This window comes from Gopherus flavomarginatus, chromosome 19 (genome assembly GCF_025201925.1).
Source record: "Gopherus flavomarginatus isolate rGopFla2 chromosome 19, rGopFla2.mat.asm, whole genome shotgun sequence".
In the NCBI taxonomy this organism is placed as follows: Eukaryota; Metazoa; Chordata; order Testudines; family Testudinidae; genus Gopherus; species Gopherus flavomarginatus.
The window spans coordinates 760,412-785,790 of NC_066635.1; the positions used below are offsets into that span (position 1 = coordinate 760,412).

Sequence of the window (25,379 nt, forward strand, 5' to 3'; positions counted from 1 at the left end):
AGATCCCATCCCATCCAACATCCCATCACCAACCACTGGGCATACTTATCTGGCGATAATCAAAGATCAATTGCCAACATTAGGCTCTCCCATCATACCATCCCTTCCATAAACTTATCAAGCTTAATCTTAAAGCCAGATATGTCTTTTGCCCCCAGTACTCCCCTTGGAAGGCTGTTCCGGAACCTCACTCCTCTAATGGTTAGAACCCTTCGTCTAATTTCAAGTCTAAACTTCCTAGTGTCCAGTTTATACCCATTTGTTCTTGTGTCTACATTGGTACTAAGCTTAAATAATTCCTCTCCCTCCCTAATATTAATCCCTCTGATATATTTATAAAGAGCAAGCATATCTCCCCTCAGCCTTCTTTTGGCTAGAGTAAACAAGCCAAGCTATTTGAGTCTCCTTTCATAAGGCAGGTTTACCATTCCTCGGATCATCCTAGTAGCCCGTCTCTGAACCTGTTCCAGTTTGAATTCATCCTTCTTAAACATGGGAGACCAGAACTGCACACAGTATTCCAGATGGGGTCTCACCAGCGCCTTATATAACGGTACTAACACCTCCTTATCTTTGCTGGAAATACCTCGCCTAATGCATCCTAAAACCGCATTAGCTTTTTTAACGGCCTTCTCTGCTTTGCAGAATCCAAACACAAACAAAGGTTGGCAGGCCCTGGTGACGATGGCAGGGAGTCAGGTGTGGGCAGATAGAGGGCTTCAATCACCTGCAGGCACCATGGCTTAGTTGGCTAAAGCATCTGTTTCGTAAACAGGAGATCCTGGGTTCAACTCCCAGTGGTGCCTTGTTGACTGGATGTTGGGGCACCTGTTTTTGGCTACTGTCAGAAGACAGGATTCAGCGATAGATGGGCCTTTGGTCTAGCCCAGTGTGGTTTTTCTTATGGTTTAAATAACACTCACAGGCAATGATAATAGAGTTACTGAAAGTTTGGGAATTAGGAGCGGGTAGGTCAGTGGTCCAGTCCCCACACAGATGACACTCTCCCTCTGGGACAGGGGCAGGTCTGAGCTCTCACCCAAATGCTCATTGTGGCTGCCAGAATCTGTGAGCAGCTTGTTTAGTTTACGCCAAAGGTTGAGTCCTGCTTTGTGCATCGTGTGTGAGAATGAAAATCCTAAACTGCCTTTTGAAATAACGAATGCAGCAGGACCTGTTATTGTCCCTGCCCCAAAGCAGACAGACCAATGGAGAAATGCCATTGAGTCCAAGGTAATACCCCACTGCCATTTTACCTTTTTTGCTTGTTAAACTCCTTCGATCTGCCTGGCCCAGGCTGTCCTCTGCCTCAGCTGCTGCTCCCAGCCTGCGTTAGAGTCAAACATGCAGAGGCCCCGGGGAACAGGCTGGGACAGGGCAGCAGCCTGCGTTGGGCTGGGAAGATGCTGGGAGTTCTGGTTCCCTGAGAACTGGCTCGGCTCCCTTCTCAACAGCAAACAAATCAATTCCACGTCCCCTCCCCAGAAATATCAGTCTGGAGCCAAGGGCAGCAGGGGACGATTCCCTCTAGTTCCCACCGAGGCAGGAGAGAACCCAGGGTGTTTCTAGCAGAGCTTATGGAACTAATGTGGGGAAACCAGCCTTTAATAACAGGCAGTTCCAGTTTAAGGTAAGTGTTTTTAACAATTTCTACAACATTAAAAAACCCTTCAATCGTAGTGTCACCATCCACAAATTGCTTCAGCCTTATAGGTTCCTAAGTGCACAACAAAACATCTCTTCAAATCCAAGGGAGTGGAGATCAGTCAATGTTCAGAGTCATCCCATATAAAAGAACCATGTTGTCATACACACTGGCCCCATCATGTGGCCATCGCCTTTCTCTCCTCTCTGTTAAAAGTTTCAGTATTTTGCACAGAAACTTTCTTCCCTCAGGAGAGACCTGGGAACCAGGGCTGCCAGCCAAACACCTTTAAGATGTGAAAGTAGAATGAATTATATTGTAAGAATAGAAAGGATTAAAGAAATGCTGTCTGTACCTTTAAGCAAAATTGTTGGAATGTTGCAATCCAGGTGTCAGGAATACAGACATTAACATAGAACAATTGCACCGTTTAAGGGCAATTAGTGAAGTATTAGCCTTAGATGGATAAGAGTTAGTAAGGAAGTAGGATATGCATGCTGTGCCCCAGATGAATTTTACTGTTTTGCTTTCTTTGTCCCTTTGTCTAATTCCCACTCTTTTATCTGTATAAATAAGACTGTTTGGGTCTTGCATGGCCACTCACATATTCTGAATGTTAATGGTGGAGCGCTGCGCTAATAAACAGAGTGGTCTGACAAATTGTGAGTCCTGATTCTAACTTTGACAATTTGGAGGTTACACTGAGATGGCAACCATCTTCACTGGGGCTGTGTGATTCCTGACCATTTTTGTAGGATGACCGTGGCAGCCGGCACCTGGGCACTTGGCCCAAGCGGTCCTCCACTAGAACAGAAAGGCACACGACCACAGTGAAGTCTCCGCCATCAAACCTGTTGGTTCCCACTCTGTTCTGGTAGGGATCCCGGGATCTGACATCAGGAATCTGGTCAGGTAATTATTTCTGTGTTTTGTCCGGACTGAGGACTGTCCTGTCTCTGTGTCTATCCGTCCTCCCTGTGGAGTGTTTGAGTCTGGGTGCCGTCTCTGTCTGGGGATTGGCCGACCAAGGGGTTCCTGTCCCTGCGGTCTGAGTGAGTGAAATCTGCACAATTGCAGCCGCACCGCACCTTGGGTAATACCCTTAGTGTGAAAGCAAGGGCGATTGAGGCAGTAGGCTGTGGGCTCCTTTTGTGTCTTGCACTGGGCATCGCTCTGACGAACCCTAATTTCCTTCTTGTGTGATTGGTGTCTGAAGTCCTCCTGTATGGGTAACCAGACATCTAAGCCAGGGCAGTTCCCTAAAGGAACTCTGGCTCATTTTATGTATTTTAGGAAGGGTCTGGACTCCTGTAAGTTTCTGGAAAAATGGTCTAGGCTAACTCAGGGAGATCCCAAAACTCAGTGGCCACTGTTAGGATCTTGGGACAAGGATCGAGTAGATGTCTTAAAAGACAAACTCGGCCAATCTAAAACTAAATTGGCAAAAGGAGAGGTCAACTGTTTCATGCAATGGTGGGAAGAGGCAAATCGTAGATGGACAGAATCGAAACTCGCCTCTCTCAAAGATTCAAATGATAAGTTAAAAGCTTTATTGGAAACCTCCTCTCCCACCACTAGACCAAGCGCTCCCCTTTACCCTGTTCTCCAAGCAGACCCTGCTTCATACTCCTGTCTCGAGGTGGGGAAAGATGAAGAAAACCCCTTGCTAGATTCCTGGGACGAGGATGAAGAAGACGCATTAATTGGCCTGGCAGCCTTGCGTCGAATCAATAGACGGCCACCCATGCCACCAGCTCAGGAACAACAGTCACCAGATTTCCCAGCTCAGGAACAATTCCCAGAAATCTCCAGTTCAGACCCATCCAGATCATCCGGTACTGCCGAGGCCCATTCCTCTGGATTCACTCTGCCTCGTAAAAGCTCGTGCTTGGGCCTTAAAAATATTCAGGCTCCCCTCCGAATCCTGCATACTGGGGGCCAGGACGGGAGTCCTACTTGGAGCTATAAACCCTGGACTCGCACTGAGCTCCTTTCAATTGTAAAAGGCTTTCCAAAGCCCCGAGAAGATCCTACTAAATTTGCAGAGGAATTTTTGTTAGTGTGTGATACCTATGAACCCTCTGAGGCAGACCTCCTGCAGCTGTGCAAGCTACTTGTAACAGCCCCGAGTGAGCATGAAAAATGGCTCACAGCAGCAGATTGGCTCGCTGCTGACCGCCACTCTACTTTGCCAGACACTGGTCCTACTGCTGAATACCGAAAAAAGTGTAAGGAACGAGCTAAAAATCTATTTGAAGCCATCCCTCGGGTATGGACTCCTAAAACCAACTGGACGGCCATAAATGGCTGTAAGCAACGACAGGGAGAAAACCCGGGTGACTATCGCACCCGGCTAACTGACATTTTTCTGCAACATTCTGGTATACAGCAACCAGATACAAATGGACAGGGCGCCCTGCCTAGTGCATTTGTTAATGGCCTCCTGCCTGCTATTGGCAATCTGCTAAAATGAATGTGTTGGATGGGAGACCGAAACCATGGACAAATTGAAGAAAAAATAGGTGCTCAGCACTCACTGGCAGCCAGCTCCCCCAACTACAGGCCTTGCAACAAGCTCCTCCTCTTCCCCTTCAGTGCCTCTCACTTGCCAGTGATCAGCTGTTCAGTGGGGTGCAGGAGGCACTGGGCGGGGATGAGGAGGAGCAGGGATGGGAAGAGGTGTGGGAGGGAGAGGAACGGGGCAGGAAGGTGCAGGATGGAAAGAAATGGGACAGTGGTGGGGGCTTGGGAGAAGTGGTGGATTGGGGGCAGGGCCTGGGGAGGAAAGGGGGGATTTATCCCAGACCCCTCGAGGGCTGGTCCTGAAGGGAAGCACTGACTTATCACAGTAACAATAAAACTGACCAGCATTGCGGGGGAGACAGAGGGAGATCTGCATTCATCAGGTCTCTTCTCTCCCCCAAGGTGAGCCAGACACTGCTCTCTCCTGGCTCTCACTCTAGCAGCTGGACAACAAGGAGCCATTTTCCCACAGGAAGTGCATTGAGTGCCCCTGTGGTCCTGGGGGTGCTGGCGCTGCTGCTGCCTGTGGGGCTGGCAGGGGGTTGATGTCTGCACAGACTCTCAGCTGCCAGGCTGGAGCAGGCACTTTGGACCTTACCAGACTGGCTCAATGAAGACGGGGGGTTGACAGAGCAACACAGACACTCTCCAGAGCACAGAGCAGCATCCGCCCATGCAGCCAGGCAATGAGCATTTCCCACAGCCTGGAGCCAAGGGGAAGGCGGCAGCTGCTGATCCAGCTCCTCAGGGACAGGCCCTGTCAGCCAACAGCCACTCACCACAGCTAATGGCATCGGGTTCTTCCGGTGCGGGTGTGGAGCAGCCGTTTGTTTTCCTGTCTTTTGTCTGCAACTGCTGACAAAAACATCCCAGACAGAGAAGCAACAGGCCAAAATACTATCATGCAGGTGCCAAAGTAGCTCCGTTGGGAGAGCGTTAGACTGAAGCTCTAAAGGTCCCTAGTTCAATCCAGGGCTTTGGCAGGCCCTGTCATCCCTCTCTGTGCAGGGGTGGCTTGTTTTCTGGGAGCACAGCAGTGCCTGCACCCAAGGGGAGTTCCTGAGCTTGGGCTCTGCAGTAGGAAAACACAGAACAGGCTTCTGCCCCTAGCTGCCCCAGAATATTATTAACCTTTAATAATGAGAACTGTCTTTCCCAACATGGTAGGAAGAAAGTGAGGCAGGGTAGCCCTCAGGAATGGTGCCAGAGGGCTGCTAGGCAGGGGATTGGGGATGGAAGCTCCTCTGTGCAGCTGAGCAAGGGCAGTACCAGGGAAGGGGCATCTGTAATAGGGACCCAGCACACCTCTCCTCCTCTGGGCACCTAGAGCAGAGGCAGCTGGTGCTGACGGCTCCAAGGGAAGGCTTAAAAGCCACAGAGCAACTGAGGTCAGGGCTAGAGGAGGGCAGGACCATGCCTATGTGTGGCCTTCAGACAGGCACAAAAACACCCAGCCAGCCTGCTCCCTGCCATGCCAAGCACCCACTGAAGGTCACCAGCATGCGAGGCAGCTGCTGATGCTCTGTGGCCAACATTACAAGATGGTAGGAAAGCAGGGCTAGCCCTCATGGTGGGGCCTCTGACTAGTCCCACTCAAGGTGCTCACTTTTGCAGTGGGGTAGGAGATTTTAACCCAAGAGGCTTTTCCTGAGCTGGTGAGAAGCAGAGAAACACCCAGGCTCCAAAGACGCTATGCAGCAAGTACCCCCCAGCATAGGGACAGGGGCACACGCTAGCCCGGGTAGCTGCCCATTTTCTTTGGCAAATCAGGAAGTGCAAAGGCTAGATTGGAAGCACCTGGATCTCATGTCCAAGCCTTTGTGATACCCACCCCCCAACTCCTTCCCGGGGCTCTAGCTGAAGCTAGAGCATTGGCTTGAGCGGCCAAGAAGAGGTTCCAGCCCTGAAAGGAGCAGGATGTTCAGCACAACAGTAAAACTGCATAAACACAATCACCAAAGGACTTATCCCCTCAATCTTCTGATCCACACTCAGATGCCTTATCCATTAGGCCACATGATAACACAAGAAAAACAACTTCAAGCACTTCTTTGGAAAAGGCAGATGTGTTTCTCAGGTCATCTAGTGAGGAAGGCCAAGACTCTCTGGGCACAAGAAGTAGAGTTCCCAGTGACATGTGAGACTTAATTCTATGGAGCCAGGTGGGGGGCTTTGGCAGGGAGGCTCAGGCATGGGGGATTGGGGTGCAGTGGACAGACTGACTGTCTAGGTGTGGAGATTTAGTCATACTGAGGCACAGGAGGAATCCTGCTGAAAGGCAGTGGATGTGCAGAAAAAGAGGAGTGGTTCAGGGGACTTTTTTTGCCTCTTTTTTGCCTACCTGTTCGCTCTTGTAGTGAACGGTAAAGATGGTCTCAACAGGCCTAGGTAGCTCAGTTGGTAGAGCGTCAGGCTTTTAATCTGAGGGCCCACGGTTCAAGACCGTGTCTGGGCATCCAGCTTTTAAGTGGCCTTGTGTGCCAGGAGCCAAATGATTCCTGGTGCTGTCCACCAGCCACATGCAGATTCCCAGAATTCATGGCCATTTCCTGGAAAGGTTCCTTTCCTTAGGAATCAGGAGAGAGGCCACATCCACAGAAGCAGGCCTAGAACAAGCAGTCTGTGGCTGGCAGGAAGTGCTGTGGGGCCAGGTGCTGAGAAAGCTCAGAGGGGGAGCAGCAGAGATAAGGGGAAGAGGGACAGAGTACAAATGTACAGGTAGTTCAGATCTGGCTATTGTGGGGAACTTCCCTCATTTATACATGACTCTGGTGCAATTGGCCAGAGAAAGGACCTGAGTCCCCACCCCTTTACCTAGAGGCCTGCCTGACCCCCAGGAGGCTCTTTCTAGTCTCATGCGTGGCAGAGTCATCACAACCCCAACAAGGCTGGGCCCAGGAATCCTGGGGGGTTTGAGCCCAGTGGTGAGCTGGAGTCGATTCCCACCAGTTCCCAAGAACTGCTTGCTAAAATTAGACCTCCGTGGAGAACCGGTTGTTAAAGGGCCAGGGGATGGGCAAAGAACTCCAGTCTGCAGGCTGGACCATCCTGTTATTCTCAGGATTCCCAGCTGGGGAGGCTGAGGTTCCCCTGTTTCCCACCAGCTGCAGTGTGACCAGTCACCAGCACCAGCTGGGCAGCTCAGCTGAGCTTCTGAGTCGTTCTGCTGCTTTGAGCTGCAGGCAAGGTAAGCGGGCGGGGGTGTGTGTTGGTGGGCTGCAAGCTCCAGGGCTGTTGGGGGGAGGCAATTTTCCCCAGCCCCTGTAGGGGCCCCTTGCCCCACAAGTATGTCTCCCCCCGCCCCAGTCCCTCCCCCACTCCCCCTCCTTAAATTAGAAATATTTATAGAGAGCCGGTTGTTAAGATTTTGGCAGCTCATCACTGTTTGACCCCCAATATTGTCATGATCACTTGAACAGGACTACAGTGTCTCCACTCTGGGCACTTCCCTGACGCACTCCTCACTGCATGTGCTTCAAGCAAACACCATTTATTACCCAGCAATCAATGTAAAACATAAGGAAAGATTAAAGGAAAACATGTTACCCTGTTCTCTGGTGCAGGGAGATCACAACCAGCGTCTCTGCAGGGTCAGGGCAGGTCACAGTCTCTCCCTCACATGTCCCAGGCCTCCTTCCCAGGCCCTGGCTGCGCTGCAGGGACAGCACGGGCCGGACACTTGCTCTGGCAGTGGCCACATGCTCTAGGTGACAGGCCCCTTGTTCCCAGTGTCAGCCCCCATGTAGGGGATCTCTTGATGAGTGGCATCTCCTTGCACTGGGCCTTCTGCCCAGGGTCCCCCTCGCTCTCCCACACTGCTCACTGCACCCACCTCCAGCCCCAGTGCTGCTGCGGCTCTGCCTCCAGCTCCCTGGGCTGCTCCTCTGGCTCCGCTTGCTGCAGTTCTTCTCCTAGCACAGATCTGCTCCCTGGGCAGCTTCTATGGCTCATGCTGCTGCGGCTCGGCTCCCAGCACAGATCTGCTCTGGTTCTCCCTGGCTGGTGCAGCTCTGCTCCCCGGCTCTTCTCGGGCTCCTGCTCTCTCCTTAGCTCCACCCCACTCTAGCCCAGGCAGTTCCAGCTCACACAGAGGATGGGACCCCCTGGCCTGGTGACTCCCTCATTACACTGTCTGGCCTGTCAGTCCAGCTAACTTGGAGCTTTGGCCTCTCCCCATTGCCCCTGGGGACTGTCAGTCTCTGGGTCCTGATTTCCCATTGGCCCTTCCCCCATCAATTGGGACTGGGAACTAGCCAACCAAAACCCCACTAAGTTTTAGTAAGGGGCCAACAGTCCCTTACATGAGCCAGCTCCGTGAGGGTCACCACTGTGTGGAGAAAGCAGCTCAAGCTGGTCCCATGGTGTAATGGGCAGCACTCAGGACTCTGAACCCTGCAATCTGAGTTCAAATCTTAGTGGGACCTTGTGTTGGCTTGTGGTAAAGCCCTGGACTCACAGTGCTCAACTTCCTTGTTTCCAGCTGTACAAGAGCAGATCTTTCCCCTCCTGCTGGGTGACTTGCCCACTAGGGCTGGGTTTTGGGTTGTGATGGCCAAAATTGGTTGGGGCTCTATAACTTGCTACCCTGGTTGCTGATGCCTGCAGTCCTGTGGTTTGACCAGGTAGTTGGGATTCTTGCTGCTTCACATGGGGCCCAAAAGTTTGGCCGTTGTGCTTCCTGCCATGCTTTTCCTCTTGCCTACATGGTGCTTGAATAAAGGAGGGCCAGGGCCAGACTTGATAGTCAGGGCTAGGCAGGAGGGAGAAAGAGCCCCAGGCTGGAGCCCAGCACACCTCTCCTCCTCTGGGCACCTAGAGCAGAGGTGGCTGGTGCTGACAGCTCCAAGGAAAGGCTTCAAATCTACAGAGCAACTGAGGTCACGGCCAGAGAAGGGGAGGATCATGCCTATGCGTAGCCTGCAGACAGCCACAAAGACACCCGGCCAGCCTGCTCCCTGCCATGCCAAACCCCCCTGAAGATGTGCTTAATCCACTTGCTGATCAGGAGGAAAAGCTCTCAAAATCTGTGCACGAGGAGAACCTCTTTTTTCCCCTCTACTTTTCATCTGTGAAAACAGCTGTGTGAAAGGTGGAAGGGATTTGGGGGCCCAGGAGGAGGCGCTTGATGTTCAGTGCCTTAGAGAAGCTGGACTTGGATGTGGTGGGTGTTGGGAAAATGCACATTCATGAGTTTAGGGTAGATTGATGGGCAGAGGGTGATTGCAAGAATGGCCAATCTCTCTGGTCCTCCAGGCCAGGGAAGAATGATGGGATTGGAGTCTTATTCTTCACATTTGTGGTGTGAGTACAGAAGGGGCTGGAGCTCCGACCAGGGAGGGCATTACTGGTGGGCTTTGTGCTCTGCAGCACTGGTTGCAGCTATATTAGTGTGTATGGTCCCCAGTTAAGACATGAATGGAAAGATCAGTGGAAGGAACTGGCTTCTTTCCTCTGGACTGTTTGGTGTTGGGGGGATTTGAATTGTGTCAGCCGGCCTGAGGACCACTGATCCTGTTTTCCTGACTGTCAGAGGAAACATTTTTACAATGAGCACTACCTGGCGCAGGTCTGTAGTGAGGTCGGAGGAGCTCACACCAGCCCCAGAGGGGGTTCACCTTTCTGCGGGGACGGGGCAGGAGTCGCACTGACTGGATTTACGTGAAGGAGAGCACGTCGACAGCCTAGTGCAGGGTGGTGCCTATGGACTGTTCGGATCACGCTACTTTCACCATGTGCTCAGTGTGGACAATTCCCTGACCAGGGGCTGCTCTATGTATTTTGCCACTCCAAGCACGGCATTCAAGCAGCCTTCGATGGCATGCCTGCAGGAGGTCCTCTGGTAACGCGGATTCGGTGGCATGCCTACAGGAGGTCTACCGGTCCCGCGCCTTCGGTGTACCCGCTGCCAAATTGCCACTGAACCACAGGACTGGCAGAGCTCCCGCTGGCATGCCACCTAATCCGCATTACCAGAGGACCTCCTGCAGGCATGTCACCTAATCCGCATTACCAGAGGACCTCCTGCAGGCATGTCACCTAATCCACATTACCAGAGGACCTCCAGCAGGCATGCTGCTGAAGGCAGCCTGACTGCCACCCTCACAGTGACCGGCAGGCCGTTCCCCACAGCTTGCCATCCCAGGAACAAGCTTGCTGCGCTGGTGCCTGGAGCTGCCCCTGTCCCCGACCCCGGGCAGAGGATATTGGAAGCTGAACATCCAGAGCTTGCAAGATAAAGGAGCAGGGGGGTGAGTCCTGGTGTTGTTGGCAGAACGGGAAAGCATCAGAGGGTTCTATGGCAACCAGAGGGATTGACGGGAGTCGGTGAGGGAGGAGTTGGGGGCTTTGTTCCAGCGGTCAGGCAAACACCGCAATATCAAAGAGACTAATGGTGCCAAGTTCTGCAGTGTTGCCTGTGGGATTTCCACAAGAACATCCAGGCTGGGGAGCCAGTCATCCTGTGACTGTACAACTGGATCAAGTGACAGCTGCCCGAGTTCCAGGAGATGAGGCTGCAGCTGGCCAATATGAGGGGGAGCTCCGAGTGAAGGGAGGAGCGGCCTCCCCTGACATTTGTGCAGCCTGCAGGGAATGGAGACCAAGCAGGGGGATGTGGGGACTCAGGGCAGGACCCACGGATCCCATAGTGCAGGACAACTGTCGCTGGAGGAGGAGAGAGTGTCCTGCGAGAGGAAGCCGCTGGTGGGAAGCAATAAGTGCAGAGTGCAAACCAGTCAGCCGAGAGACACAGGGGTCTAGAAGCAGGCTCTAGCAGCAGGTTCCATGGTGTAAGAGGCAGCACTCAGGACTTTGAATCCTGGAGTTTGAGTTCAAATCTCAGTAGGATCTCCTGGCGATATTGTGGTTTGCTGCAAAGCCTTGGAGCTCAATGTGTATAGTTACCCTCTACCTGGGTGAACTTCAGTGAGGTTTTTTTTCTCCTCCTCCTGGATCACTGATGCCCATTGGAGATAGGTCTTTGGTCCAGCTGGCCGCTATAGGATGGGGTCCTAGAACTTAACAGTCTGGCTAGAGATTCCTGCGGGTTGACCTGATGGTTGGGTTTCTTGCTGCTTCACCTGATGTCCACAACTTTGGTCCCTGTAGCTTCAACTCTTCCTCTTGCCCACATGGCATTTCAAGGAAGGCGTGCCAGGGCCAGGCTTCCCAGGCTGGAGCCCAGCACACCTCTCCTCCTCTGGGCACCTAGAGCAGAGGCGGCTGGTGCTGACGGCTCCAAGGGAAGGCTTAAAAGCCACACAACAACCAAGGTCAGAGCAGGAGGAGAGCAGGACCATGCCTCTGTGTGGCCTTCAGACAGGCACCAAAACACTCAGCCAGCCTGCTCCCTGCCGTGCCAAACATCCCTGAAGGCCACCTGCAGACCAGCATGCAGGGCGACTGCTGATGCTCTGTGGCCATTATCGAAGATGGTAGGAAAGCAGGGCCAGCCCCCCCAGTGGGGCCTCTTACTGTTTCCACTCAAGGTGCTCACTTTTGCCGTGGGGCAGGAGATTTTACCTCGAGAGGCTTTTCCCCAGCTGGTGAGAAGTAGAGAAACACCCAGGCTCCCAAGGTGCTATTCACCAAGCCCCCTCAAGCACAGGGACAGGTGAACATTTGGAAGAGGGAAACTGCTCCACATGCTAGCCCGGGCAGCTGCCCATTTTCTTTGGCAAGTCAGGAAGGGCAAAGGCTAGACTGGAAGCAACAGGGGCTCCTGCCCCAGCCTTTGTGACACCCATCCCCCAACTCCTTCCCAGGATTCTAGCTGAAGGCAGAGCATTGGCCTGCTCAGCCAAGAAGAGGTTCCAGCCCTGAAGGGAGCAGGACTTTCAGCACGAAGGTAAAAGTGCACCAGCACAACTATGAAGGGACTTGAACCTGCAATCGCTTGATCTGAAGTAAGAAGCCTTATCCATTAGGCCACATAACAAAAGTCCCTCCAGGTACTTCTTTGGAAAAGACAGACACTGGTACATCCGACACACTGGGGATTCACCCACGAAAGCTCATGCTCCAGTACGTCTGTCAGTCTATAAGGTGCCACACGACTCTTTGCTGCTTATGCAGAAACTGTGTTTCTCAGGTCAGTTACTGAGGGGGGCCGAGACTCTCTGGGCACAAGAAGTGGAGTTCCCAGTGAGATGTGAGACTTAATTATCTGGAGCCAAGTGCAGGGCTTTGGCAGGGAGTCTCAGGCATGGGGGATTGTGGTGCAGCAGATGGACCGGCTGTCTAGGTGCAGAGATTTAGTCTCACTGAGGAGGAGGAGAAATCCTGCTGACAGGCAGTGTCTAGGGCCCGAGCAACCGCTAGGTGAACTAGTCGGCCGCCTATGGTGCCAAGTGGTTGGGGGCACTAAAAAGCGCACTCGGGAGGCTGTGGAGTGGAGGTGAGCTGGGGCAGGGGGCTGGGGGGAGGGCTGCCTGCAGCAAGTAATGGGGGCAGGGGCGTGCAGGGGAACTGCTCCCTATCCCAGCTCACCTCTGCTCTGTCTTCTCCCCTGAGCACGCCGCCCCTGCTCTAATTCTCCTCTCCTCCCAGGCTGGCTGCACTAAACAGCTGATTGGCGTCGCAAGCCTGGGAGGCGAGAGAAGTGGAGCAGCGCTGGCATGCTCAGGGGAGAAGGCAGAGTGGAGGTGAGCTGGGGTTGGGAGCTGCTGCAGGAGGGGCTGAATGGCTCTTCCCCATGGCTCCCGTCCCTGCTCCGCCCCAGACCCACCCCCCTGCCCTGCACTCACTGCATGGTAAGTGAAGTGACTCAGCCCCAGCCTGGTCCACTCCCCTGATTCCCAGCCACGCCACTGGCGAGTGCTGTGGGGCAGTTCCCCCCTCCCCCCAAAGCTTGGGAGCCAGGGGAGGTCTATGGCTCTGGGTCTCTCATCCCTCCATCCCCTCCCCTGCCCCCAATATCCTCTTGGGCTCTGTGGGGCTGGGTCTCTCTCTCTGCCCCTGTGCTCCCCCCTGCACAGCATGTCCTGGGAGTGACTCAGTTTCCCTGGACCAACATTTCACCACTCCACACATGTCTCTTCTGTCCCCCAGCTCCCTCCACTCCACGCCATTTTCCCTGCATCCTAGCCTGGGTCTCTGCCAACCCCCTCTCCTCTCCTCCTGACCCCAATATCCCCTGCCCCTACGGGTCTCCCTCCCCCATTCTCCCCCATCCGCTCCCCCAATATCTCTCTGCCCCAGGCTGTGACGTGCCATGACGTGTGTTGGGGCTGTGACGTGTACTGTGATCAGGGCTGCCTAACGGGTTTTTACCGCCCCAGGTGGCAGGGAAAAAAAAAGAACCCACGATCGCAATCGGTGGCAGCTCCACTGCGCTGCCTTTTTCTTCAGCGGCAACTCGGTGGCAGGTCCTTCCCTCCGAGAGGGACCGAGGGACCCGCCTCCGAATTGCTACCAAAGAGCCCGACGTGCCGCCCCTTCCCCTTGGCCGCCCCAAGCACCTGCTTGCTGAGCTGGTGCCTGGAGCCGGCCCTGGCTGGGGCTGTGACGTGCGCTGGGGCTGTGACGTGCTGTGACCTGCTCACTCCCCAAGGGCAACTCACTCCCTTGAAACCAGCAGGACAGAAGGTGTCACGTGTCCATGGGCGGGGTTATGCAGATGAGCAGTGGCTGGAGGCAGTAGGGAGAGCAGCAAGAGGAACCGAAGGAGCCGGGCAGAGAGAATTCTGTGTGTGTGGACAGAATCCGCTGTGGGGAGTTCATGTGGTGAGTGCCTGCACCGGAGTCACTTCAGGGCAGTGATTGCCACTGAGCTACGTAGTGACAAAAGGTGTGTGAATGGGGTGTGGTGCCTGGCTGGGAGCAGCTTGTGGTGATAAGAAAAGGGGTGGGAGCAAGAGGTCCTGTCCTAGCAGGGGGCGTATACCCTGAGAGGGTGTTTTGTGGGTGCAAGTAGGTTTGGGAGCTTCTTGCAATGACAAGAGGTGTCTGCAGCTAGAACCCTCCTAACCCCACTAGTTTTCTCTGTGTTGGGAGGGGGGGCAGATTCTGTGATGTCACAGTCCCTGGGGGAAGGGTTTGAATCATAACTCCAGAGTGGGAGAACAGCTCCCCCCACTCCTGCTCAATCTGCAGTAGGGGGCTGGGCTGGGATCTTTAGGGAGGGAAGCACAGGGAAAAACAGTCTCCTCTATGGAACCCAGGAGTCCTGGATCCCAGTCCCCCTGCTCTAGACCCCTTCCACTTCCAGAGCCAAGGATAGAACCCAGGGGTCCTGGTGCCCAGCCCCCTCCCTGCTTTGACCACTAAACCCCACTGCCCTCCCAGGGTGGTACAGGGGTCATTGGGTCCGTGTCCCCGCTCTGCTAAGAGCCTTGACTGATTTTCCCAAAGTGCTTCCTTCTGAATCTAGCCGACGAAGTGGGGATTCACCCACGAAAGCTCATGCTCCAATACGTCTGTTGGTCTATAAGGTGCCACAGGACTCTTTGCTGCTTTTACAGATCCAGCACATCTGCCCCCCCTGCCCGGTCACTGCCCACCCCGTGTGGGGGCACCAGCACTGCCGAGTCATGATGGGAAATTGTCCAAACTGGCCCAGGGGAGACGTATGTGTCCCTGCTGCTCTCTGCTGGAGGGACTGAGCCCTGCTCTGTGTGTGTGTGAGTCTGTGACACTGTTTGTATCAGTGTGTTGCTGGGCTAACCAGTAAGAAATGGCTTTGCAGGATTTTGTACTCTGAAGCAAGTGACACACACACACACACAAAGGGACTCACACAATCCCAAGAACATTCACACACAACACACCCAGAGAGACATGCTGGCACAACCCCCAAAGAAAGAAACAATCACACCCGCAGCCACACTCACAATCACCCCCCTACACACACCATACTAATCACAAAATTGTGCTCAGAGACACAACTGCATGTAGTTCACTCCCACTGCTCCAAATACTAGGACCTCCTGCCCCACACAGCTGGACAGCTATGAATGAGAATGATCCCCTCATGCTGGATCATCTGCTTGGCCCCCCACTCCCTCTCAGGGGACGCTGTGTGGTGTGGCTGGGGATTGTGCAATGGCCCAGCACCAGGCAATGCAGAACGGGCACCACATGCCCCGCCCCGCCTCACCTGAGCTGCTCTCCAGGTGCATTGGAGCCCAGCACCCCACATCTTGGCACTCCTAACCCACAGGGGGTGAGCTGAAGCCCCTGCCACACTCTGCAGAGGGGAGAAGGGTCAGGCCAACCAGCCATTGTAAGATGGGGAAATCACCATCAGGGTTGACAGTATGGGGGCTGTGACATACGGAGAAACGGTTGTCGCGCCGGCAGAGGGCAGCAGAGCATGCACATACACACAATTGCAAACAAACACATGCATGAATCCAGCCACACACACACAATTGCTAATATACACAATCACCCGCACAAATCCAGCCAACACCAACACAAGCCTGGGAGCCAGGGGAGCAGAGCAGCCTGGGGCTGGGTCACTCCACTTCCCACAGAAAGTAGCCAGCCCCCCTGGTCCCAAGGTGGCCTGAGACCAGCCCCCTTCTACTTCCCCCCATGGAGGCCTGGGGCCTCAGCCTGCTCTGCTCTCCTGGCTCCTAAGCTTGGGGGGAGGGAGGAAACCACCCCACAGCACTCGCCGGCAGTGTGGTTGGGAGCCAGGGGAGTGGACCAGGCTGGGGCTGGGTCACTCCACTTACCATACAGTGAGTGCGGTGGGGGGGGGGCTGGGGCAGAGCAGGGGCCAGGGCCATGGGGAAAAGCTGGGCAGCCCCCGCTGCAGCAGCTCCCCACCCCAGCTCACCTCCACTCCACCTTCTCCCCTGAACACGCTAGCGCTGCTCCACTTCTCCCGCCTCCCAGGCTTGAGGTGCCAATCAGCTGTTTAGTGCAGCAAGCCTGGGAGGGGAGGAGAATTAGAGTGGGGGTGGCGTGCTCAGGGTAGAAAACAGAGCAGAGGTAAGATGGGACAGGGAGCGGTTCCCCTGCACACACACCCCTCCGTTACTTGCTGCAGGCAGCCCTCTCCCTGCGCCCCCCACACCCCCTGCCCCAGCTCACCTCCACGCCACTGCCTCCCCTGAGTGCACTTTTTGGTTCCCCCAACCACTTGGCACCCTAGGCGGCCAACTAGTTCGCCTAGTGGTTGCACCAGCCCTGGCCACTGCCTATCAGCAGGATTCCTCCTCCTCCTCCTCCTCCGTGAGATTAAATCTCCACACCTAGACAGCTGGTCCATCCGCTGCACCACAATCCCGCATGCCTGAGCCTCCCTGCCAAAGCCCTGCACCCGGCTCCAGAGAATTAAGTCGCACATCTCACTGGGAACTCCACTTCTTGTGCCCAGAGAGTCTCGGCCCCCCTCAGTAGCTGACTTGAGAAACACAGTGTCTGCAGAAGCAGCAAGGAATCATATGGCACCTTATAGACTAACAGACGTACTGGTGCATGAGCTTTCGTGGGTGAATCCCCACTTTTTTGATGCATTAGTGTCTGCCTTTTCCAGAGAAGTGCCTAGAGGGCCTTTTCTTGTGTGACCATGTGGTCTAATGGATAAGGCATCTGACTTCAGATCAGGCGATTGAGGGGTCGAGTCCCTTCGTAGTTGTTCTTGTGCACTTTTACCATTGTGCTGAAAGTCCTGCTCCCTTCAGGGCTGGAACCTCTTCTTGGCTGCTCTGGCTTCAGCTAGAGCCCTAGGAAGGAGTTGGGGGTTGGGTGTCACAAAGGCTGGGGTAGGAGCCCCAGGTGCTTCCAGTCTAGCCTTTGCCCTTCCTGACTTGCCAAAGAAAATGGGCGGCTCCCCGGGCTAGTGTGTAGAGCAGTTTCCCTCTTCCAGATGTGCACCTGTCCCTGTGCTTGAGGGGGTTTGTTAAATAGCACCTTGGAAGCCTGGGTGTTTCTCTGCTTCTCGCCACCTGGGGAAAAGCCTCTTGGGGTAAAATCTCCTGCCCCCCGGCAAAAGTGAGCACCTTGAGTGGGAACGGTAAGAGGCCCCACCACGGGGGCTGGCTCTGCCTTCCTACCATCTCCTGATGTTGGCCACAGAGCATCAGCAGCCGCCCCGCATGCTGGTCTGTGGGTGGCCTTCAGTGGGTGTTTGGCATGGCAGGGAGCAGGCTGGCCGGGGGGTCTTTGTCACTGTCTGCTGGCCACACATAGGCATGGTCCTCCCCTCTCCTGAACAGCCAGAGTTAGTCTGTGTTTGAAAGCAGAGACACAGGAGACTCAAGACAAGAGAGTGAGAAAGACTGCGAAAGGACCTATGAAGACAGCACACACTACAGGGACACTGCCTGGTTAAGGGATGTGGAGGCACCAAATTGCCCCCTTTTTCCTGGAGCCCTATGCAGCTGTGTACTGCTCCAGCGGCCAGCCCGATCCCTCGGCTGTCTGAGCCGGCCAGGAAAGCTGCCCCTGCTCCGCCTCTTCCACAAAACCCCCACCCCTGCTCTGCCCCCATGCTGCCTCTTCCCACCCCTGCTCCACTCCATTCCCCCCCCCCCACTCCACCTCTTCCCCGAGCTACATCCCAGTGGACTGCAGGAGGGATCAGGTGCACCCTGCACTCAGCGGGCAGTGGGAAGTGGAACGACCTGGCCCCAGCCTGCTCTGCTCCACCAGCTCCCAGCCATGCCACTGGTGAGTGCTGAGGGGCATTTCCCCCCAACCCCCAAGTTCCAAGGCTGGGGGCAGAGTGCAGCAGGCTGGGGAAGGATCACTCCACTTCCTGCTGCCCCGTGAGTGTGGGGTCTGGCATGCCCTGCAATTACCGGGCGGCGGGAAGTGGAGTGACCTGGCCCCAGCCTGCTCCACTCTGCCAGCTCTGGCTGGGGGACGGGGTGCTGTGTAGGGAACCAAAATGTCTAGGGACAACCCTGAATAGATCATTTTTCCACAGGGACTGATGGCTGTTAGAATAGAGATATTCAGGCTGCTTGTACAGGCCTAGACTTCAAGAACTTAGGTGTATTTTTATCACTTAGCCAGTGACAGGGGTATAAATCAAAGAACCAAAATCCCAGTCTGCCTGTGTCTGGGCCTTCTCTCCCTAGGAGAGTCTGAGCCCTTGTTCGTAGGCTAAGACCTTTGGCTAAGCAGCAGGGGCAGCCGTATGCTGGGAAGCGAACAGTCACATCCTCACCTCCAAAACCTGTCACACTGAACTAAGGTGGGGTTGGGCTGTTAGGAAGACGATCCTGTCCCAATAGTGCCCATCACCACCAGATAAAGAAACAGATCTTTAGGACGAAAAAGTCCTGTGGCACCTTAAAGACTAACAGACATATTGGAGCATGAGCTTTCATGGGTGAATACCCACTTTGTCGGATGCATGATCTTAAGGGAGCATCTAATTTGGCAAGAAATCCCTTCTCCATGGTTGTGGTTGTGAAACCCTCATTTCTGTAGGGTTTATCTTTATGGCCCCCACTTTTCTATTGGCAATCTGTTTAGTTCTCTAATTGTTTCTGTCTGCTGTAGAGTTAATTTTGCTGGGTGTAAGTTAATTAGGGGAGTGGGATGTAATTGGTTAGAGAATTCTGTTACAATAGGTTAGAATTGGTTAGTTACATTTCAGTAAAATGATTGGTTAAGTTCTAACTGAGAATATTACTGTATAAACTGAGGTCAAACAGGAAGTGGACGGGGAAATTGGACTCATGCTTGCTAATGTGGGGGGATGGGAATAGGGAATGGGGAACAGGGACACAGGAAAGGCTCTGCAGTGTCGGAGCTGGGAAATGGGACGTAAGGTAAACATTCTGCAGTGTCAGAGCTCATAGACTCATAGACTTTAAGGTCAGAAGGGACCATTATGATCATCTAGTCCGACCTCCTGCACAACGCAGGCCACAGACTCTAACCCACCCACTCCTGTAACAACCATCTGATCTATGTCTGAGCTATTGAAGTCCTCAACTCGTTGTTTAAAGACTTCAAGGTGCAGAGAATCCTCCAGCAAGTGACCCGTGCCCTACGCTGCAGAGAAAGGTGAAACCCCCCCAGGGTCTCTGCTAATCTGCCCTGGAGCAAAATTCCTTCCTGACCCCAAATATGGTGATCAGCTAAACCCTGAGCATGTGAGCAAGACTCACCAGCCAGCACCCAGGAAAGAATTGTCTGTAGGAACGTTGGATAAACGCTCTGTGGTGTCAGAGCTAGAAAGGGAACACTGGGGAACAGACTCTGTCCTTGTATAGAGATAAGCCTGACTGACGTGAAGGGCTTCAGAATCTGCTTGCTTGGAAACCAACCCCAGTAAACATCCCTTTGTCTGCGCTTTGGACTTCTGGTCTTTTGCTGCTTGCTGTCTGCATGACAAGAGCCGGGGAAGTGGGCAGGGGAAGGGAAAGCCCTCTAACAATGGCTCCTTGCTCCTCTCCCTCCAGGCTCAGGGGTCAAGGATGGGCAGGACTCCAGGCTCTGCTTAAGGGATCCTGGCACAGAGGCTGGTGGGGGAGAAAGGATTGTAGATTCTGACCTGCACTCTGGAGAGGAGGTAATAAGCGAACAGGGAAATTTTGATTCCTACCCTGCTTCAATGTCCCCAGGGCTAGAATTCTACATTCCATAGGGCCAAATGATGGGAGGGAGGGCTAGAATTCTACATTCCATAGGGCCAAATGAGGGGAGGGAAGCCATTTAGTTAATGAAAGCTAGTGCTTTAAGTGAGGTTTGAACTCACAACTTCAGCATAGCTCCTCTCAGCACTGCCCTATATGTACTGTGCACTAACCAATTGCATCACTGGAGCACCTGTTAATTGCTAGTCTCTCAGTCCTCTAGGTTGATAAAGGCAAGGAGTCACCCCAAAACATTCTCAGTGGGGTTAAGAGCCGGTATCAACAAGCATTGTACTTGGTGGTGATGCCGGCACAGGGTGCCCGAGGCAAGCAGCAGCGGGGTTCGTTGCCCAGAGTGCGTAGCGCCAATAAACACACCAGGGTGGAGAAGCAAACAACCAAGTTTATTTGAGCTCAAATAAGGTGCAAGGGAGAAATAACAATCTCAGATCCTGCACACTAAAACAAGCAGTTTCCTCCTTTTATATCCCAGTTGTTTACTACAAAACTTTTTCTTGCTGACTAGCTGATCTCTCACTCCCCCCTCCTTTCCAGCTGCAGTATCTTTTCTCATTCAGTCTCTTGTCTTCCCCCTTCCTCCCCCCTCTCCGCTGCTGAGACATGGATACAGTATTCAGAATGACCTTGAGCTCGCTTCAGCGTGTTACAGCAGAAAACTGGCCGTTGCAACCAAAAACTAACTGCTAGCACTACATTTTTGCAGCTATTAGTACATTAGGTTACACTAGGTTACACAAAGTGTTTAACATGGAGGAACAATGGTTCATTGAGGCCTGAGCAGGAGGGCTTCATCGGCACTTGTGATTGTCCACCCTCCTGAGCTACTTAGATTTATGCCTAGTGACACCAACAACTCCCTCCTTTGAGAATACTCAACAAACTTTTGGCTGAGTGTTCTCACATTCAAAGGATAACATGCGATTAAGCTCTAGGGAGCTGGAGTGCTTTACAGCAAGCAAGCAAGAGAAGAGTAACGATACACAACACCACACCAGTGAGCAGGAGGCGAACAATGCCTTCCCCTAGTTTCCCCAGGTTGAGTAACCAGCCCCAGAGGGAATCAGAAATAGTGGGTTCCCTTTCCTTGGCTTTCCACTGTTCAAAAGTCTGTTAGGGTGACATGATGTGCTTGTTAATATCCTGTGCGTTTTCTGGGACATAAGTGCAGCATTCATCCCCTATAAGGGCGCACACCCCGCCTTGTGAAGCCACACTTCCACCCAGAAAGTGTCCAAGTATGTCTCCATTATCACAGATCAGATGATATTCCTAATACGTCTGTAAGGGCAGTGGGCCAAGTCTGGTACTCAAGATTACTCCGAATGGCCATCAGCTGGTCATCCAGGAAATCCTGAATTCCTACACATACTAGATCCCACTGCAATGCCTTCCCAGCCTCAGTGATATTCAATACCATCTTTCCTTGGTGTAGTACTATAATACACCTGTTATTTAACTATTCTCAGGTACTGTCAAAAGGCATTAACATTAATAGCATAGGAGGGGGTTATATTATTAGTCACTGGAATGATTTCAATACGGGTAAAATTTCTAGTAGCAGAACAAACTCTTTGGGTCTTGTTTTTTAAAATCCAATTAGAGAGAGCAATACATGCTGAAGGATTTATCCAGAACACAGGGCGCAGCCTGTAGAATAAACCCCAAAACCCAATCAATGCCACATTCCCAAGCATGGGTCCCTCAGATGTTCTCCGGCCAGTGTATAATTCTTTATTTCTTCACCAGGGTCAGTTCTTAATGTCCTTTCTAGTCAGGAATTCCTGGACTTTGGCAATTTCAGTGGAGTGAGTGTTTCTTTTTCTTTCCCAAAAACAATCGTGGTGCAGCATCCTACAGGGGAGAGGTTACCAGCATATCACCCTGTAATGGTTTTGCTTTTTCTAGAAAAATTCAAAGGCACAATAGATCTGTCAGTGGACAAGGGAGAGGTTACTAGCACTTCACCTTGTACTTTTTCCCTGCTGTCCAGAAGGCACAGTGGAGATAGAAGGTGAAATAGGCTAATCTTCAGTAGGAGAATTCTCCCGATGTGGAGGGGTCTTTTTGCAGTGAGAATCATAGGTACAGGAAGTCAGTCTTCGGCACTTCACAGCGGTGTTGGTAGTCAGCAGGACTTAATAAGGGCCTTTCCAGCATGGAGCCAAGGCAGTCTTTCGTTGGTGGACCTTTACATCAATCCAGTTTCCTGATTCCAAGGAGTGGCAGGGCTGCTAGGGTCTTTGGGTAGTGCTTCTTTACCTGTGAGAAAAGAAACCTAACGCATTTCATTAGTACCTGGCAGTGTTTTGCAAACCTTATAGCTGTGTGGGCAACTTCAAGCCATCCTTTTCCTGGTTGTTAGCCAAGTCTTAACTGTGAGCAGTGTCCTTGAACGGAGTCAGTGTCTTATCTGTAGCCTGAGCTTGCTAGCTAATTCTTTTTTTCCAGTTAACTCATTCTGTTCTTTTTCCTTTTCCCCTTTTTGGCTTCTTTTAACCTACAAAGGAAACTTCCACTTTTCACTTATACACCTTTTTCCAACAATGAACACATAAACATTGTCATTATACAGTACATTAGTCTTATTATTTAATGAATGTATGCCACATATACCCTTCCACTAAAATAACCTTATTACAGAGCTTTGAAGCAACAAACCAGAACAAGCACATCCACTTTGAGGAGTTCACTTAATACAACCTCTAGTCTAATAGCTTCCCACCATCCCCAGCCCTCTGGCTAGAAATCTGAGGTAGTCAGAAAGATCCCGTGTACAATATGGGGAGTGAGTTAACTTTTCATGTCCTTGCTTTCAAAGACTGTTGGTATGCAAATTTTAACAACAATTTTTAATTAAAAGATTTGGCCAATGAAGATTCCTTTTCTTACTTAAGGAAATGTATTAGACTTTAGTATATCACATTCTCCTGATTCCAAACCAGACCATCCCATAAAAGCACCAAACACAACAACTCCGGCCACGAGACAAACACCGCAAGACAGAACACAAAACACAAAACACAATTCCCATTGTGCCAGTAAATGCATGGTACGTTGAATGCTGTTCAGCTGGCATCAGTTTTCTCTGATTATCTGAAAGACAAAAAAAAACAACAGAGGTCTACCCCTTCTGGGCAGACAATCATCACTTAAAATATACAAATACCCTTGTAGACTTCAGGCAAAACAGAGGAATTACCCCATTTTTTTTTTTTGGTATGTGTTTCATAGGCAGCCCAGGTTTCAGTGGCTCCTACCTTGTCAGTTAGATAATTTGCATTAATACAGATGCTTTCTGGCTTGCTTTTTACTTTTAACTCCTGCTTTCAAACACTGAAAGAAAACATCACCACTTATAGTACCCTTACAGCCTAATAAAATTTCAATTACATAGCACTGTCTACATTCTTCAGCTAATTCAACTAAATTGTTCATAGCCAAATGATTGCAATCCAATAATTTCTTTGCCTGAATTTATTTACAAACATTTCACAGACACCAAGAACTTTCCTCTTTAGCATTTTTACAAAGTTCAACTACTGTTCCCTCCTGCAACTACAGAGTTAACTTCTCATTCTCCCTTAAATCACTTGCTTGTCTCCCAACAGCCACTTTTATTAACTCAAATCACCATTCCAAGTAAGTCCTGGGTATTTGAAATCCCCATGCTTACACTTACTGACTCCTTCCTTCCAATACACCCTCAAAGTATTTCAATCTGTTTTCCAATCTCTCTGTCTGTTGCCTGCCCACCTGGGCCCAATCCTACTTTTCTCACTGAACCGTCCCATCTATGGGCACCAACTTGTTCCACTACCAGTTTAGCTAGGAGGGTGGGTTTCTCAACTAGCCCCCACCCCTCCTGGTCTCTTCCCTTAAACATTCTTACTCACAAGACTACCCAAGTCCTTCCTTGTGAGGCTTGCCACCTGGACAAAAACACATGGCCCATTGGGCAAAGGCTATTTATTTAATCTAATCCAAACCCCTTTAGAGGTTTCACCCAGAGATCCAACCCCCTGTCTAATAAGGCAGAAAAGCCACACTTCTCCGGACTAGGTAGGGACGTCCTATTGCCCCACAAGAGGTGGAAGGCCATCGTATTCGGTCTCAGCAGCACTCGTGGAGCAGGGGAAACACATGGCTGAGGAAATTCCCCACAGATGGGTCTTGATCATGACAACCTTGTAGGTAATGACAAGGTCCACTTACCCCACCGGCCAAACCATTCCTCACAGGCCAGCAACCATTTCTCCCAGTTCTCATTTCCCACCAAGTCCCCAACCGAACGCTAGAAGGCCCAGCCATCAACCTGCCCACTCTTGCAGCCCTCCTCTTCCACCCTTACTGATAGGGGGAAGTATTGAGCCTCCCTCCCTTAGGCCCTTCAGCATTCCTGGGGACACCAACACTGCCCAAGTGACTTCGGGCCAGTAGCTCAACCAATAGGGCTGCCTCTTAGGCCAGGGTGCAGCCCAGCTTCAGGACTCAGAGGAAATGCAGCTCACATCCCTACCTACAGGACCCCAGGCACGGCCAGGCTTCTGGATCAAACATCCCCTCTTATGCTCAAGTCACAATAGCTAGTGGGGAAAAGACAGGCTTTCATGGCCTTTGAGAAAGCAAGATATAGTCTTGGAAGACCCAGCAGGGTTTGTGGTGCAGGAATTGTCCTCAGATCCCACCGAGACTTCAACTCAGATTGCAGGATTCAAAGTCCCGAGTGCTGGCCCTTACACCATGGGACCAACAGGGAATCCCCAGACCTCTGCTGAGGCTGACCTTGTGCGTGAAGCCCTGCATTTACTCACCAAGTTGTCATGCAGCAGTTTGCTTCAGCTCCCAGAGGCCTTTCTTAATTAAGACTGAGAGACCAGCAGGCATGTGAGGAAGTTGCCCCTTCAGTCCCAGGCAGTACATGGCCCTTCTTAGGAAAGGCCAAGTTCTGGGGAAAGAGGGTGATGTCAGATAACAACTTTCACTTTAAGGGGAACAAACTCTGCTTTACCTGACTAGGGACTTGAACCCTGGATCCTGAGATTAAAAGCCTGATATTCTACCAACTGAGCTAGCCAGGCTCACATAAGAAAGAAACAAATTTAGTGCACAAGAGAAACTAGTCATGAAAATGAAAAGAAACAATATAGAAAACCTGCTACTCTCCCTTTCTTAGCAGTCCTAGCCCCTGCCTGCTCCTCCATCCAGCGCCCTGAGGCCTTATTAATTTTTAGTTAAATATCAATCCAGGAGAAAACATAGTTATACAAAGCAAAACGAAATCACAAACAGAAATGTCATTGGAAGTACAAAAATAAAAAAGGAAAATGCAATCCTCATCACTTTATCGTGTCGGGGCCATTCCTGTATCAAGAGCACCCGCTAAGGTCCCTGTGTGCTTACGAGAAACCTGGAGCAACTCATACCACAGCCTGAACATGAAACTCAACTGCTCCCAGGCGCCACAGTAAAACACTTTCCCTGCTGTGACATTGCGTTCCATAGGATTTTATTAAAATATGCTAATGAGTGTGAATATAATGTAACTGGAATATGCTCCATGCAAAAGGTCTCTTGTAAGGTATCATTACAAAGCTTATGATCTACTGTGTGTGTTCATCCTATTTGTATGAACCAATCATTCCTATATC

General features: G+C 51.9%; 1 protein-coding gene and 3 non-coding genes across 4 annotated transcripts in view; 3 read left to right on the forward strand and 1 right to left on the reverse strand.

Annotated features, from left to right (window-relative positions):
* The window catches only part of LOC127037657 (zinc finger protein 2-like), a 98,063-nt gene that overhangs the window by 64,517 nt on the left and 8,167 nt on the right, over window positions 1-25,379 (reverse strand). Inside the window, exon 2 of the mRNA XM_050929671.1 lies at window positions 6,510-6,589. Coding sequence (XP_050785628.1) covers window positions 6,510-6,589 — 80 coding nt within the window. The remainder of the gene's footprint in view (window positions 1-6,509; window positions 6,590-25,379) is intronic.
* TRNAT-CGU (transfer RNA threonine (anticodon CGU)) lies at window positions 733-806 on the forward strand. The gene has a single exon. It is a non-coding gene; the product is annotated as a tRNA-Thr (tRNA).
* Window positions 5,079-5,151, forward strand: TRNAF-GAA (transfer RNA phenylalanine (anticodon GAA)). The gene has a single exon. It is a non-coding gene; the product is annotated as a tRNA-Phe (tRNA).
* Window positions 6,551-6,623, forward strand: TRNAK-UUU (transfer RNA lysine (anticodon UUU)). Its single transcript has one exon. It is a non-coding gene; the product is annotated as a tRNA-Lys (tRNA).